We start from the raw sequence: 13,365 nt of genomic DNA on the forward strand, positions 1-13,365 counted from the left end.
ATGGCCAAGTCAAAGTCCAGACCTGAATCCAATCGAGAATCTGTGGAAAGAACTGAAAACTGCTGTTCACAAATGCTCTCCATCCAACCTCACTGAGCTCGAGCTGTTTTGCAAGGAGGAATGGGAAAAAATGTCAGTCTCTCAATGTGCAAAACTGATAGAGACATACCCCAAGCGACTTACAGCTGTAATCGCAGCAAAAGGTGGCGCTACAAAGTATTAACTTAAGGGGCTGAATAATTTTGCACGCCCAATTTTTCAGTTTTTGATTTGTTAAAAAAAGTTTGAAATATCCAAGAAATGTCGTTCCACTTCATGATTGTGTCCCACTTGTTGTTGATTCTTCACAAAAAAATACAGTTTTATATCTTTATGTTTGAAGCCTGAAATGTGGCAAAAGGTCGCAAAGTTCAAGGGGGCCGAATACTTTTGCAAGGCACTGTACCTAGGTGTCTGGTTAGACTGTAAACTCTCCTTCCAGACTCACATGAAGCATCTCCAATCCTAAATTAAATCTAGAATTGGCTTCCTTTTTCACAACAAAGCATCCTCCACTCATGCTGCCAAACATACCCTCGTAAAGCTGACTATCTTACCGATCCTTCAGTTACAAAATAGCCTCCAACACTCTACTCGGAAAATTGGAAGTAGTCTATCACAGTTCCATCCATTTTGTCACCAAAGCCCCATATACTACCCACCACTGCGACCTGTATGCTCTCGTTGGCTGGCCCTCGCTTCATATTTGTCGCCAAACAAACTGGCTCCAGGTCATCTATAAGTTTTTGCTAGGTAAAGCCCAGCCTTGTCTCAGCTCACTGGTCACCATAGCAGCACCCACCTGTAGCACGCGCTCCAGCGGGTATATTTCACTGGTCACCCACAAAGCCATCTCCTAATTGGCCGCCTTTCCTTCCAGTTCTCTGCTGCCAATGACTGGAACAAATTGCACAGTATGGCCATTGCAATTTATTGCCCTGGCCCCATCTGCAGTCCTCATGCCTCCTTGCAGCATGTCTAAGGCATCTTCACGCAGATGAGCAGGGACCCTGGGCATCTTTCTTTTGGTGTTTTTCCAGAGTCAGTAGAAAGGCCTCTAGTGTCCTAAGTTTTCATAACTGTGACCTTAATTGCAGTCTGTCTGTAAGCTGTTAGTGTCTTAATGACTGTTCCACAGGTGCATGTTCATGAATTGTTTATGGTTCATTGAACAAGCATGGGAAACAGTGTTTAAACCCTTTACAATGAAGATCTTGTGAAGTTATTTGGATTTTTACAAATTATCTTTGAAAGACAGGGACCTGAAAAAGGGGCGTTTCTTCTTATATATATATATATATATATATATACACATTGATGAAAGCAACAACCACGCCATCTGCAATATTAAAGATGATCAACCCCCCAAAAAAACTACTTCAAAAATATATAAATGAGAAATTATATAAAGAATGATAGTAAAAAGCTCTAGAGTACCTTAAATGAAATTCTAGGCAAGAAAAAAGCAAACTCCGCTCCATCCTTCACTGAGGCAGATGGCTTGTTCATAACAAAACCCTTTGATGAATGATTTCTTAGTACATTGTTCAATTATCTTTGGCAGCGATTACAGCATTGTTGGGTATGACGGTACAAGCTGGCACACCTGTATTTGGGGAGTTTCTCCCATTCTTCTATGCAGATCCTCTCAAGCTCTGTCAGGTTGGACGGGGAGCGTCGCTGCACAGCTATTTTCCGGTTTCTCCAGGGATGTACGGTCGGGTTGAAGTCCGGGCTCTGGCTGGGCCACTCAAGGACATTCAGAGACTTGTCCTGAAGTCACTCCTGCATCGTCTTGGCTGTGTGCTTAGGGTCATTGTCCTGTTGGAAGGTGAACCTTCACCCCAGTCTGAGGTTCAGAACGCACTGGAGCAGGTTTTCATCAATGATTTCTCTGTACTTTGCTCCGTTCATCTGTCCCTCGATCCTGACGAGTCTCCCAGTACCTGCCGCTGAAAAATAATCTTGTTTCTCATGGTCAAAGAGTCTTCTAGGTGCCTTTTGACAAACTCCAAGTGTGCTGTCATGTGCTTTTTACTGTGGAGTGGCTTCTGTCTAGCCACCCTTACATAAAGGCATTATTGGTGGAGTGCTGCAGAGATGGTTGTCCTTCTGGAAGGTTCTCCCATCTCCACGAGGACCTCTAGAGCTCTGTCAGAGTGACCATCGGGTTCTTGGTCACCTGCCTGACCAAGGCCCTTCTCCCCCGATTGCTAGGTTTGGCCAGAAAGCCAGCTCTAGGAAGAGTCTTGGTGGTACTAAACTTCTTCCATTTAAGAACAATGAAGCTCACTATATTCTTGGGGACCTGCTGCAGACCTTGTTTGGTACTCTTCCCCAGATCTGTGCCGAGACACAATCCTGTCTTGGAGCTCTACAGACAATTCCTTCGACCTCATGGCTTGGATTTTGCTCTGACTTCAACTGTGGGACCTTATATAGACAGGTTTGTGCCTTTTCAAATCATGTCCAATCAAGGATGATCAATCAAGTTGTATAAACATCAAGGATGATCAACAGAAACAGGATGTACCTGAGCTCAATTTCGAGTCTCATAGCAAAGTGTTTGAATACTTATGTAAATAAGGGATCTGTTTTTTATTACTAAAACATTTGCAAATATTTCTAAAAAACTGTTTTCGCTTCGTCATTATCGGGGTATTGTGTGTAGATTGTTGAGGATTATTATATTTTTAACCCATTTTACAATAAGTCTAATGTAACACAATTTGGAAAAAGTCAAGGGGTCTGAATACTTTCCCGAAGGCACTGTATATGCTCAATGGCTGCTAAAATGGGAAGAGGTCTGTCCATGATAAGACGCTGCTCTGTTTTCATCTAAATCAATGTACACGAAGGGCAAATGTACACGGAGGGCAAATGTACACGGAGGGCAAATGTCAGTGCTATGCATGTCAATCTCTACTGGCTCAAAGTTGACTGTATCACTTTTGGTCTTTGTGCGAGGTGTTAATGGGTTAAAAGTCACAAACTATCTGTTCAAACAGTGGGACACTCATCCGTACAACACAAGACATTTAACCAGAGGTCTCTTCACAGTCCCCAGGTCCAGAACAGAGGCTGGGAAACACAGTTCAGACACTCATCGGTACAACACAAGACATTTAACCAGAGGTCTCTTCACAGTCCCCAGGTCCAGAACAGAGGCTGGGAAACACAGTTCAGACACTCATCGGTACAACACAAGACATTTAACCAGAGGTCTCTTCACCGTCCCCAGGTCCAGAACAGAGGCTGGGAAACACACAGTATTAAATAGAGCCATGATTATGTGGAACTCTCTGTCACCCAAGGTAACTCAAGGTAACTTGTTTTAAAACAACTGACTTAAGGAGACTTACGTTTTTTTTAAATATATATTTTGTATTGTATTATCAAAGCAAAATCAAATCAAATGTTATTTGTGAAATGCTTACTTACAAACTCTTTTTTTTAACTGCATTGTTGGTTAAGAAAATATTTACTAAATAAACAAAAATTAAAATATAAATAAATAAAATAACAAAATGATGTAATGTATATTATGCATTTTATTTGTTGCATTTTGTTTAGGGATCCTAATAAAATACTAAATGAATCACTCCAGAGAAAGCAATTTATCGTGTCAACTACTTGGAGAAGCATTCACCATACCCAGTGGTAGTGAGTGATAAATATTGTTGGCTAGATATTGGATGTGATAAAGGGAAGTTATCAAAATAAACCCAAAGTCATTCATATGAGTAGGCCTGTTGGGTGTTTGAATAGCACACACACACACACACACACACACACACACACACACACACACACACACACACACACACACACACACACACACACACACACACACACACACACACACACACACACACACACACACACACACACACACACACACACACACACACACACACACACACACACACACACACACACACACACACACACAGGTGAAGCTTATGAATGACATCTACCTGCTGTGGAATTCTCCATGTAAGAGGATGAATGACATCTACCTGCTGTGGAATTCTCCATGTAAGAGGATGAATGATTGGACTTGAATTTCTTTGATTCGTACTTCAAGCGATCTAAAACAGAGAAAGCTGGATATTATAACACAATATCTATTATTAAGAAACCTTTATGAAAGTGGGACATGCTTCCCAAAGTTAAACTTTTGTAGGATGAAGCATCATGAGATACACAAGGGACTTTGCAACGAGCATAGCATGAAAGAGAGAAGAGCATTTTCAACAGTAGCTGACTCGCTGACTCACTCCGTAGCTGACTCGCTCTATAGAAAGCATAAACTTGACTACTGCCTACTGTGTCCTGAACATGTATTCTGTGTGTTAAAGTATATCATGCAGGTGACCATGTATGCATGTGCATGACACACACCTCTCTCCAGGGCGACAAGGAACTCGCGGTTGCGCTGCAGCTCCCTCATGAACTCCTCGTTCTGGAGGAACAGAGCGATGCGTTCATCATCCAGGTACTGTTTCAGTTTACGCTCCTGCTCCGTGACTACCCCTGCCATGCCCCCGGGCCCTCCAGGTGCCCCTAGGGCTCCACCAGTCCCTGGCTTGGAGACACCTCCCTGGTTTGTCTGCTGGACGATGGAGGACAGAGAGGAGGAAGAAGAAGGCTGGGACAGACTGTTCTGTGAGCCCTAGAGGAGGAGAGATGGAGAAAGAGAGTTTTCATTTAGTTGCAATTGATTTCTGTAAGCAGGATGTCGCCCTGCTGTTAATGATAAACAAAAAAATGCATTAGCAGTATGACATTGTGGTTTCCTTCACATCCACTGTGTACCTGTATACTGTCCAGTTGCTGTGGCAGGATCCGCAGGAAATCATCTGGCAGGTTGCCAAGCAACGGTGGATTCCAGTTCCTGTAGCTGCGGACCTGCCGGTGACCTGGCGGGAGCTGGGCCTCAAACCTAGGTCAGACAAGGGTCAAAAGGTTAAGGTCAGACTAGAGAGAGGTTCATATGCCATGTCACACTAGAACTAAACTAAACGCACACATCATACATTGTGTACTGATGCTGTGAAAAGTAAGCAATACATGAAAACACAAATAATAATTCATGCCTGTTTGTCTTCACAATAAAATCCCCTTTGAGCAGCAGTCACCACATTTAACACACCACTTTGTACAGTCCAAAAAGTCAATTACTGTGAATCTCCCAGCTGGCGGTGTGAAGCAGAGCAAATGTGGACATGGTCTTGAATCATAAATCATGGACAATGGGGCTTGAAGCAAATTCAATTACATGGATTTTTGTTATTAACTGGTCCAGTGAGAAACACACACACACACACACACACACACACACACACACACACACACACACACACACACACACACACACACACACACACACACACACACACACACACACACACACACACACACACACACACACACACACGACAGCATTGCACAGTTCTTAAAATGGCCACCAGGTGGAACCTTAAACTATAACAGCATGCGGTCGGCTGTGATATCCACAGGCCTGAGCATATAAATTCCAGGGCCCCATAGGACCACTTCCTCTGTTCCTCTGGGCTTTATAGAGTACAGGCTAGGGGATTGCATGCAAACAAAAGGTCCTGTCGGGGTTTTTAAAACATGCATCCCTGACTTCCTCCCTTTCATAAAGTAATCAGTGTTGTAAGTCGCTTTGGATAAAAGCGTCTGCTAAATGGCATATATTATTATTATTATTATTCACGTTCCAGATGCACATATTCTATACATAATTAAAGAATTACCATAGACAGATGACTGATAGGTTAAACTCTTCTCTGGGCATTTTGTAGATCTGTTGAACTGTATAGTATAGTACAGAGGAGGCTGGTGGGAGCATATATAGGAGGAAGGGCTCATTGTAATGGCTGGAATGGAATAAATGGAATGGTACCAAACATGTCAAACATGGAAACAACGTGTTTGACTCCAATCTTTCCATTCCAGCCATTACAATGAGCCCGTTCACCTATAGCTCTTCCCACCAGCCTCCTGTGATAGTATGACAATTTACCTGGGTGGTGGAGTGGGCGGGGCCTCGGGATACTTCCTGTCGTAGATGTGCATGTCATAAGTGGGCGGTGAGTAAATGGGGGGAGGTTCCTCGTCGGAACTGTCAGGTTCTAATGACCTCTCCAGAATCTAGCCCAGGGAATGGAGGAGACCAAGAGAGAGTATAATAATAACGTTAATACACATTTACCCATTCAAATCAGTCATGTCAGGAAGATAAATAATTAAAGTTTTAAGAGAGAAGCTGGTTGGGGGGTTAATGTCTGGTAAGGTAACTGGAGCCCACAAAACAGCACTACTTTACTATTGATATTGTAGTGAGATGACATGGGTTGCAGTTCCTTCTTTATGTGTGGTACTGTGACACAATGTATTATTTATTATTGACTAAAACCTAGACTACAACAAGAACAGGAGGGGAGAGAGAGAGAGAGAGAGAGAGAGAAAGAGAGAGAGACATTCCGTCTGGCCCTGTGACCATGCCAATGTTAACCTATTTAAAGGTCTAAATTGGCCCAGCGTCGTCTGTCCATACCCTCCCCTAACTATGGGACTCCCGATCACGGCTGGCAGTCCCATGCGTCTGCAGTGACGCCTCTAGCACTGCGATGCAGTGCCTCAGACCACTGCGTGACTCGGGAGGCCCGTGTGAGTAAGATCTTTAAACAGGTTAACATTCGCAACGTTGCGGGGCCAGACAGAATACCAGGAAGCGTACTCGGAGCAGGCACTGACCAGCTGGCAAGGGTCTTCACTATGGCATCTCAAGATGGACAAACAGTACTATTGCCGGTTTATTCTAGTTTAAGCAAAGATATTTAAAGGACTTACGCGAGCACGCTTGTTCGGTTCGCCTAGCAAAACATGTGGAAGCCTTGACCCTGCACTGACTGACCTCTGGTGGGATGCTATCATCGGAGTCAGAGCTGTCATCCGATCCCTCTCCGTCGATGCTCATCTGGAGGAGCTGGTCGATGGTGGCGTCCACCGCCCCATTGTTGGAGCGCAGGACGCACTCGATGACCTCGTAATCCATGGTGGGGAACATGATCTTGAAGTCCTCCATGGCCTGGTTGAACTCCAGACGCCGCACCTGTCGGTTAGGCCGGCTGTTGTTGAGCTCTCCTGGGGAAGAACCACCACCACCTACTCCTCCTCCTCCACCGGAGCCTCCATTACTGTTGCTTCGCCTGAACAGGCTGGTCATCCTGCTGCCTTGACTGGTGCTATCACCTTGGGGTCAAGAGGGCACCTTGACACTCACTCCTCTACCTTTCTTTCTCTCCCTCTATCAATCTGCTCCCGTCTGATTGTGTTTCTCCTGACTCACAGTCTCATCATACCACCACATGGATGGCAGTCCTCTGAATGGAGCAGGAAAGTCCAATGCTCTTTCTTTTTCTCAGCTTGTTATTCAGCTGCATCCAACACGGCTGGCTGTAGCGAAGAGGGTTCTTATTTTGTGTCCACTCCTCCGTCCCGTCACAAGTTTCTGGTACGGGGACCGGAATCTCTGGTCCAAAACAGTCAATGCCTGAGAGGGAGATAAGGAGGGAGGTTAGCAAAAGCTAACATACAGTGGGGCAAAAAAGTATTTAGTCAGCCACCAATTGTGCAAGTTCTCCCACTTAAAAAGATGAGAGGCCTGTAATTTTCATCATAGGTACACTTCAACTATGACAGCATTTCAAGGTCCTGGAGTGGCCTAGCCAGTCTCCAGATCTCAACCCTTTGGAGGGAGTTGAAAGTCTGTGTTGCCCAGCAACAGCCCCAAAACATCACTGCTCTAGAGGAGATCTGCATGGAGGAATGGGCCAAAATACCAGCAACAGTGTGTGAAAACCTTGTGAAGACTTACAGAAAACGTTTGACCTCTGTCATTGCCAACAAAGGGTATATAACAAAGTATTAAGATACTTTTTTTATTGACCAAATACTTATTTTCCACCATAATTTGCAAATAAATTCATTAAAAATCCTACAATGTGATTTTCTGGATTTTTTTCCTCATTTTGTCTGTCATAGTTGAAGTGTACCTATGATGAAAATTACAGGCCTCTCTCATCTTTTTAAGTGGGAGAACTTGCACAATTGGTGGCTGACTAAATACTTTTTTGCCCCACTGTATCTGTAATACGCACAGTTGATTTTTCCTTTAACAAATACCTAGGCTCTACTGAGAATAAATCACCTAGGCTCTACACAGAAGCAAACACCAAGGCTCTACTGAGAATAAATCACCTAGGCTCTACACAGAAGCAAACACCAAGGCTCTACTGAGAATAAATCACCTAGGCTCTACACAGAAGCAAACACCAAGGCTCTACTGAGAGTAAATCACCTAGGCTCTACACAGAAGCAAACACCTAGGCTCCACTGAGAATAAATCACCTAGGCTCCACTGAGAATAAATCACCAAGGCTCCACTGAGAATAAATCACATAGGCTCCACTGAGAATAAATCACCTAGGCTCCACTGAGAATAAATCACCTAGGCTCCACTGAGAATAAATCACCTAGGCTCCACTGAGAATAAATCACCTAGGCTCCACTGAGAATAAATCACCTAGGCTCTACTGAGAATAAATCACCTAGGCTCCACTGAGAATAAATCAGCTAGGCTCCACTGAGAATAAATCACCTAGGCTCCACTGAGAATAAATCACCTAGGCTCTACTGAGAATAAATCACCTAGGCTCTACTGATAATAAATCACCTAGGCTCCACTGAGAATAAATCACCTAGGCTCCACTGAGAATAAATCACCTAGGCTCCACTGAGAATAAATCACCTAGGATCCACTGAGAATAAATCACCTAGGATCTACTGAGAATAAATCACCTGGGCTCCACTGAGAATAAATCACCTAGGCTCTACTGAGAATAAATCACCTAGGCTCTACTGAGAATAAATCACCTAGGCTCCACTGAGAATAAATCACCTAGGCTCCACTGAGAATAAATCACCTAGGATCCACTGAGAATAAATCACCTAGGATCTATTGAGAATAAATCACCTGGGCTCCAGTGAGAATAAATCACCTCGGATCCACTGAGAATAAATCACCTAGGCTCCACTGAGAATAAATCACCTAGGCTCCACTGAGAATAAATCACCTAGGCTCCACTGAGAATAAATCACCTAGGCTCCACTGAGAATAAATCACCTGGGCTCCACTGAGAATAAATCACCTAGGCTCTACCGAGAATAAATCACCTAGGCTCCACTGAGAATAAATCACCTAGGCTTATTTCAAATACTAGCTAAAAGGCTGCAGCCACAGAGCCATTGAAACACAATTGGGAATACTGACAGGGTTCGATGAGATTTTACATGGCCTTGTCCGAGATGGTGTCTCAGGGCGAAAGATGGACAGTGTCCCCACTCCGCCTTTCTGCTCAACCTTTCCAGGCTAGGCCCCTGTGTTACCATGGCAACCCAAATAACGTCTGCAGACTAAACAGTTGGCATTTAAATGTCACGGTGAAACTTTGCATGCCAGCACTGTAGGGGAATTCCATATTTTGAATCACATTATAGGCCTATATTCCAACTCACCAACAAAGCTACAAGGCCAAGATGAACAGTTGCAGAGTGCATCTCTTTCCATTTTATTGTAAAACAAAGCCTGTTTCTTTCTCTCTGAGCCAAGTAAGTGTCATAGAGGGACAAATGTCCTGCCAACTAGGCCTGAAGGAGGAACCCAAATATTGCCCTACACACATCCAGTCCAGAGAAGGGTAGGATGGATGGCCAAGCTGCTGCTAACAGATGCTATTAATCCATGTGCCAAGCAGTGGGGGAGGACGATCAACACACAAATCTATCTAGTAAACATTAGAATAGGAAACATAAGATCCTTTACCTTCAGGTTACCTCTCCACAGCTGAAACAGAAAGCAGAGTTTACAGAATCCTTGACTGGGACGATAGCCAGGAGTCGTCTCTGAGTGCCTGGATTTTCCTCATCCTGGTTTCCATTACAAGAAAGAGGCCATGGAGGGAGAAAAAAAAAAACAGAATTCCAAAAATGTAAGAGTCCTCTGAGAGGAACTGGAAGGTCCTTTCGATGCCCTAGCTAATAGTTATCACTACTCTCCCCCTCTGCTCTGTCACTGTAGTGCTGGGAAGAGAAATCCCTGGGGGGAACAATGCATCCAGTGCCAGCCCAACCCACATGGCAGTGCCAGGCCCGATCCAGCAGCAGCAGTAGCACAACCAGAGTCTGCAACTTCACCCCCCTCAATGCACTGCCTCCCCTCTCACCCCCCACTATGCACTGCCCCCACCCCCACCCCCCCACTTCGCCCTCCTCTCCGCACAACCCCCACCCCTCTGCACCCCCCACTTCACCCTCCTCTCCGCACCACCCCCCCCCCTCTGCACCCCCCACTTCGCCCTCCTCTCCGCAACACCCCCACCCCTCTCCCCTCCTCTCCGCAACACCCCCACCCCTCTCCCCTCCCACTTCGCCCTCCTCTCCGCACCGCCCCACCCCTCTCCCCTTCACTTGGCTCTCCTCTGCCACGCCCCCACCCCTCCCCTGCACTTCACCCTCCTCTCTGCCATGCCCCCATCCCTCTCCCCCGCACTTCAACCTCCTCTCTGCCCCCACCCCCACCCCTCTCCCCCCACTTCGCCCTGCTCTCTGCTGCACCCCCCACTTTGCCCTGCTTTCTGCACCGCCCCACCCCTCTCCCCCACACTTCACCCTCCTCTCTGCCACGCCCCCACCCCTCTCCCCTGCACTTCACCCTCTCTGCCACGCCACCACCCCTCTCCCCTGCACTTCACCCTCCTCTCTGCTACGCCCCCACCCCTCCTCTCTGCCACGCCCCCAACCCTCTCGCCCCTCCTCTGCCCCCCCACCCCCCTCCTCTCTGCCACGACCCCAAACCCCCCCCTCTCTGCCACGACCCCAAACCCCCTCCTCTCTGCCACGACCCCACCCCCCACCTCTCTCCCACGCCCCCACCCCCTCTCCCCTGCACTTCACCCTCGTCTCTGCCCCCCCACCCCTCTCCCCCGCACTTCACCCTCCTCTGTCACGCACCCACCCTCTCCCCCTCCTCTCTGCCACTTCGCTCTGCTCTCCGCACCGCCCCACCCTCCTCTGTCACGCCCTCATCTCTGCACCGCCCCCCTCCCCCCCACTTCGCCCTGCTCTCTGCACCGCCCCCACCCCCCCACTTCGCCCTGCATCTCTGCACCGCCCCCACCCCCCACTTCGCCCTGCTCTCTGCACCACCCCCAACCCCTCCCCCTCCACTTCACCCTCCTCTCTCCCCCCACTTTGCTCTCCTCTGCCACGCTCCCACCCCTCACATTGCTCTCCTCTGCCACGCCCCCACCCCTCACTTTGCTCTCCTCTGCCACGCCCCCACCCCTCACTTTGCTCTCCTCTGCCACGCCCCCACCCCTCACTTTGCTCTCCTCTGCCACGCCCCCACCCCTCACTTTGCTCTCCTCTGCCACGCCCCCACCCCTCACTTTGCTCTCCTCTGCCACGCCCCCACCCCTCACATTGCTCTCCTCTGCCACGCCCCCACCCCTCACTTTGCTCTCCTCTGCCACGCCCCCACCCCTCACTTTGCTCTCCTCTGCCACGCCCCCACCCCACTCCATTTAACAGGACCCATGAACACCAACAAGTAAAGGAACAGAACAGAAACATTATTAGATTAACAGAATCAGACCTGGAAAGGAAAAAGTGATCTATACTGTTCCGGAACAAAACTATTAAAAGCAAGGGAACCGGTTATTAACTTTATTTTACGTTCTAGGCATATTTTTTCCAGACCCACAAAAATCTCAACAATGAGCCCATGCAAAGCCATCATTTGCCACTCACAAACGTATTCCAGTGTCTGCCTGCCAGCTGGAAATCTTTGCCAGTGTGCGCGCGTGTTAGTTACATGCCCCTCCCCCTCCGAAGTGTTGGTTACCGTAGATTTCTGACGATGACACAAGCGTGATTCAGACATTAGGGAGAGAGGTGTTTAATTAGAGAAGAATGGATCAACTTTTTTAATGCTAGTTAAGGATACTATAGTAATCATGTTTCACATTGGATTTATGAACTACAAAAAGTTCATAAAAAATAAATGGTTCTGTTCAGAACAAAATGATTGGAAAATATTTTTGGTTCAAACCCCCGATAGGTGTATATCAAATTGGGAGTTAAATGAAACTAAGAGTCTATACATGTTTGAGAAATTAAGACATATACAGTGCATTCGTTAAGTATTCAGACCCCTTGACTTTTTCATATTTTGTTACGTTACAGCATTATTCTAAAAATGGATTCAAATGGTTTTTTCCTCATCAATCTAAACACAATACCCCCATAATGACAAAGCAAAAACAGGTTAACAATTACAGCAAATTTATAGAAAATATAAAGTAGAAAATATTCAGACCTTTAAATCAGTACTTTGTTGAAGCACCTTTGTCAGTGATTACAGCCTCGTGTATGACGCTACAAGCTTAGCACACTTGTACCTGGGGAGTTTCTCCCATTCTTCTCAAGCTCTGTCAGGTTGGATCTGGGGTGTCGCTGCACAGCTATTTTCAGGTCTTTCCAGAGATGCTCGAACGGGTACAAGTCCGGGCTCTGGCTGGGCCACTCAAGGACATTCAGAGACTTGTCCCGAAGCCACTCCAGCATTGTCTTGGCTGTGTGCTTAGGGTCATTGTCCTGTTGGAAGGTGAACCTTCACCCCAGTCTGAAGTTCAGAACGCACTGGAGCAGGTTTTCATCAAGGATCTCTCCGTACTTTGCTCCGTTCATATTTCTCTCGACCCCCCCCAAAAAAAAAAAAAATCCCCACACAATGATGCTGCCACCACCATGTTTCACCATAGGGATGGTGCCAAGTTTCCTCAAGGCGTGACTCTTTGCATTCAGGCCAAAGAGTTCAATCATGGTTTCATCAGACCAGAGAATCTGGTTTCTCATGGTCTGAGAGTCCTTTAGGTACCTTTTGGCAAACTCCAAGCGGGCTCTCATGTGCCTTTTACTGAGGAGTGGCTTTCGTTTGGCCACTCTACCATAAAGGCCTGATTGGTGGCGTGCTGCAGAGATGGTTGTCTTTCTGGAAGGTTCTCCCATCTCTAGAGGAACTCTGGAGCTCTGTCGACGTGACCATCGGGTTCTTGTTCACCTCCCTCACCAAGGCCTTTCTCCCCTGATTGCTCAGGTTGGCCGGGTGGCCAGCTCTAGGAAGAATAATAATAATAATAATAATAATATATGCCATTTAGCAGACGCTGAAGA

General features: G+C 46.6%; 1 protein-coding gene across 5 annotated transcripts in view; it reads right to left on the bottom strand.

Moving 5' to 3' along the window:
• Window positions 1–13,365, bottom strand: part of LOC124005697 (CUE domain-containing protein 1-like) — a 47,981-nt gene that overhangs the window by 5,764 nt on the left and 28,852 nt on the right. For 4 of the 5 annotated variants that reach the window (XM_046315175.1, XM_046315177.1, XM_046315179.1 and 1 more), the window contains 6 exons: window positions 9,956–10,059; window positions 6,986–7,624; window positions 6,092–6,219; window positions 4,858–4,984; window positions 4,444–4,714; window positions 4,017–4,130 (listed from right to left, as the gene is read on the bottom strand). In XM_046315175.1, the coding sequence (XP_046171131.1) occupies window positions 4,017–4,130; window positions 4,444–4,714; window positions 4,858–4,984; window positions 6,092–6,219; window positions 6,986–7,297 (952 nt within the window). In that variant the 5' untranslated portion in view covers window positions 7,298–7,624; window positions 9,956–10,059. The remainder of the gene's footprint in view (window positions 1–4,016; window positions 4,131–4,443; window positions 4,715–4,857; window positions 4,985–6,091; window positions 6,220–6,985; window positions 7,625–9,955; window positions 10,060–13,365) is intronic. The other variant, XM_046315180.1, reaches the window with a different exon arrangement.

Source organism: Oncorhynchus gorbuscha, linkage group LG19, assembly GCF_021184085.1.
Source record: "Oncorhynchus gorbuscha isolate QuinsamMale2020 ecotype Even-year linkage group LG19, OgorEven_v1.0, whole genome shotgun sequence".
NCBI classification, from domain to species: Eukaryota; Metazoa; Chordata; class Actinopteri; order Salmoniformes; family Salmonidae; genus Oncorhynchus; species Oncorhynchus gorbuscha.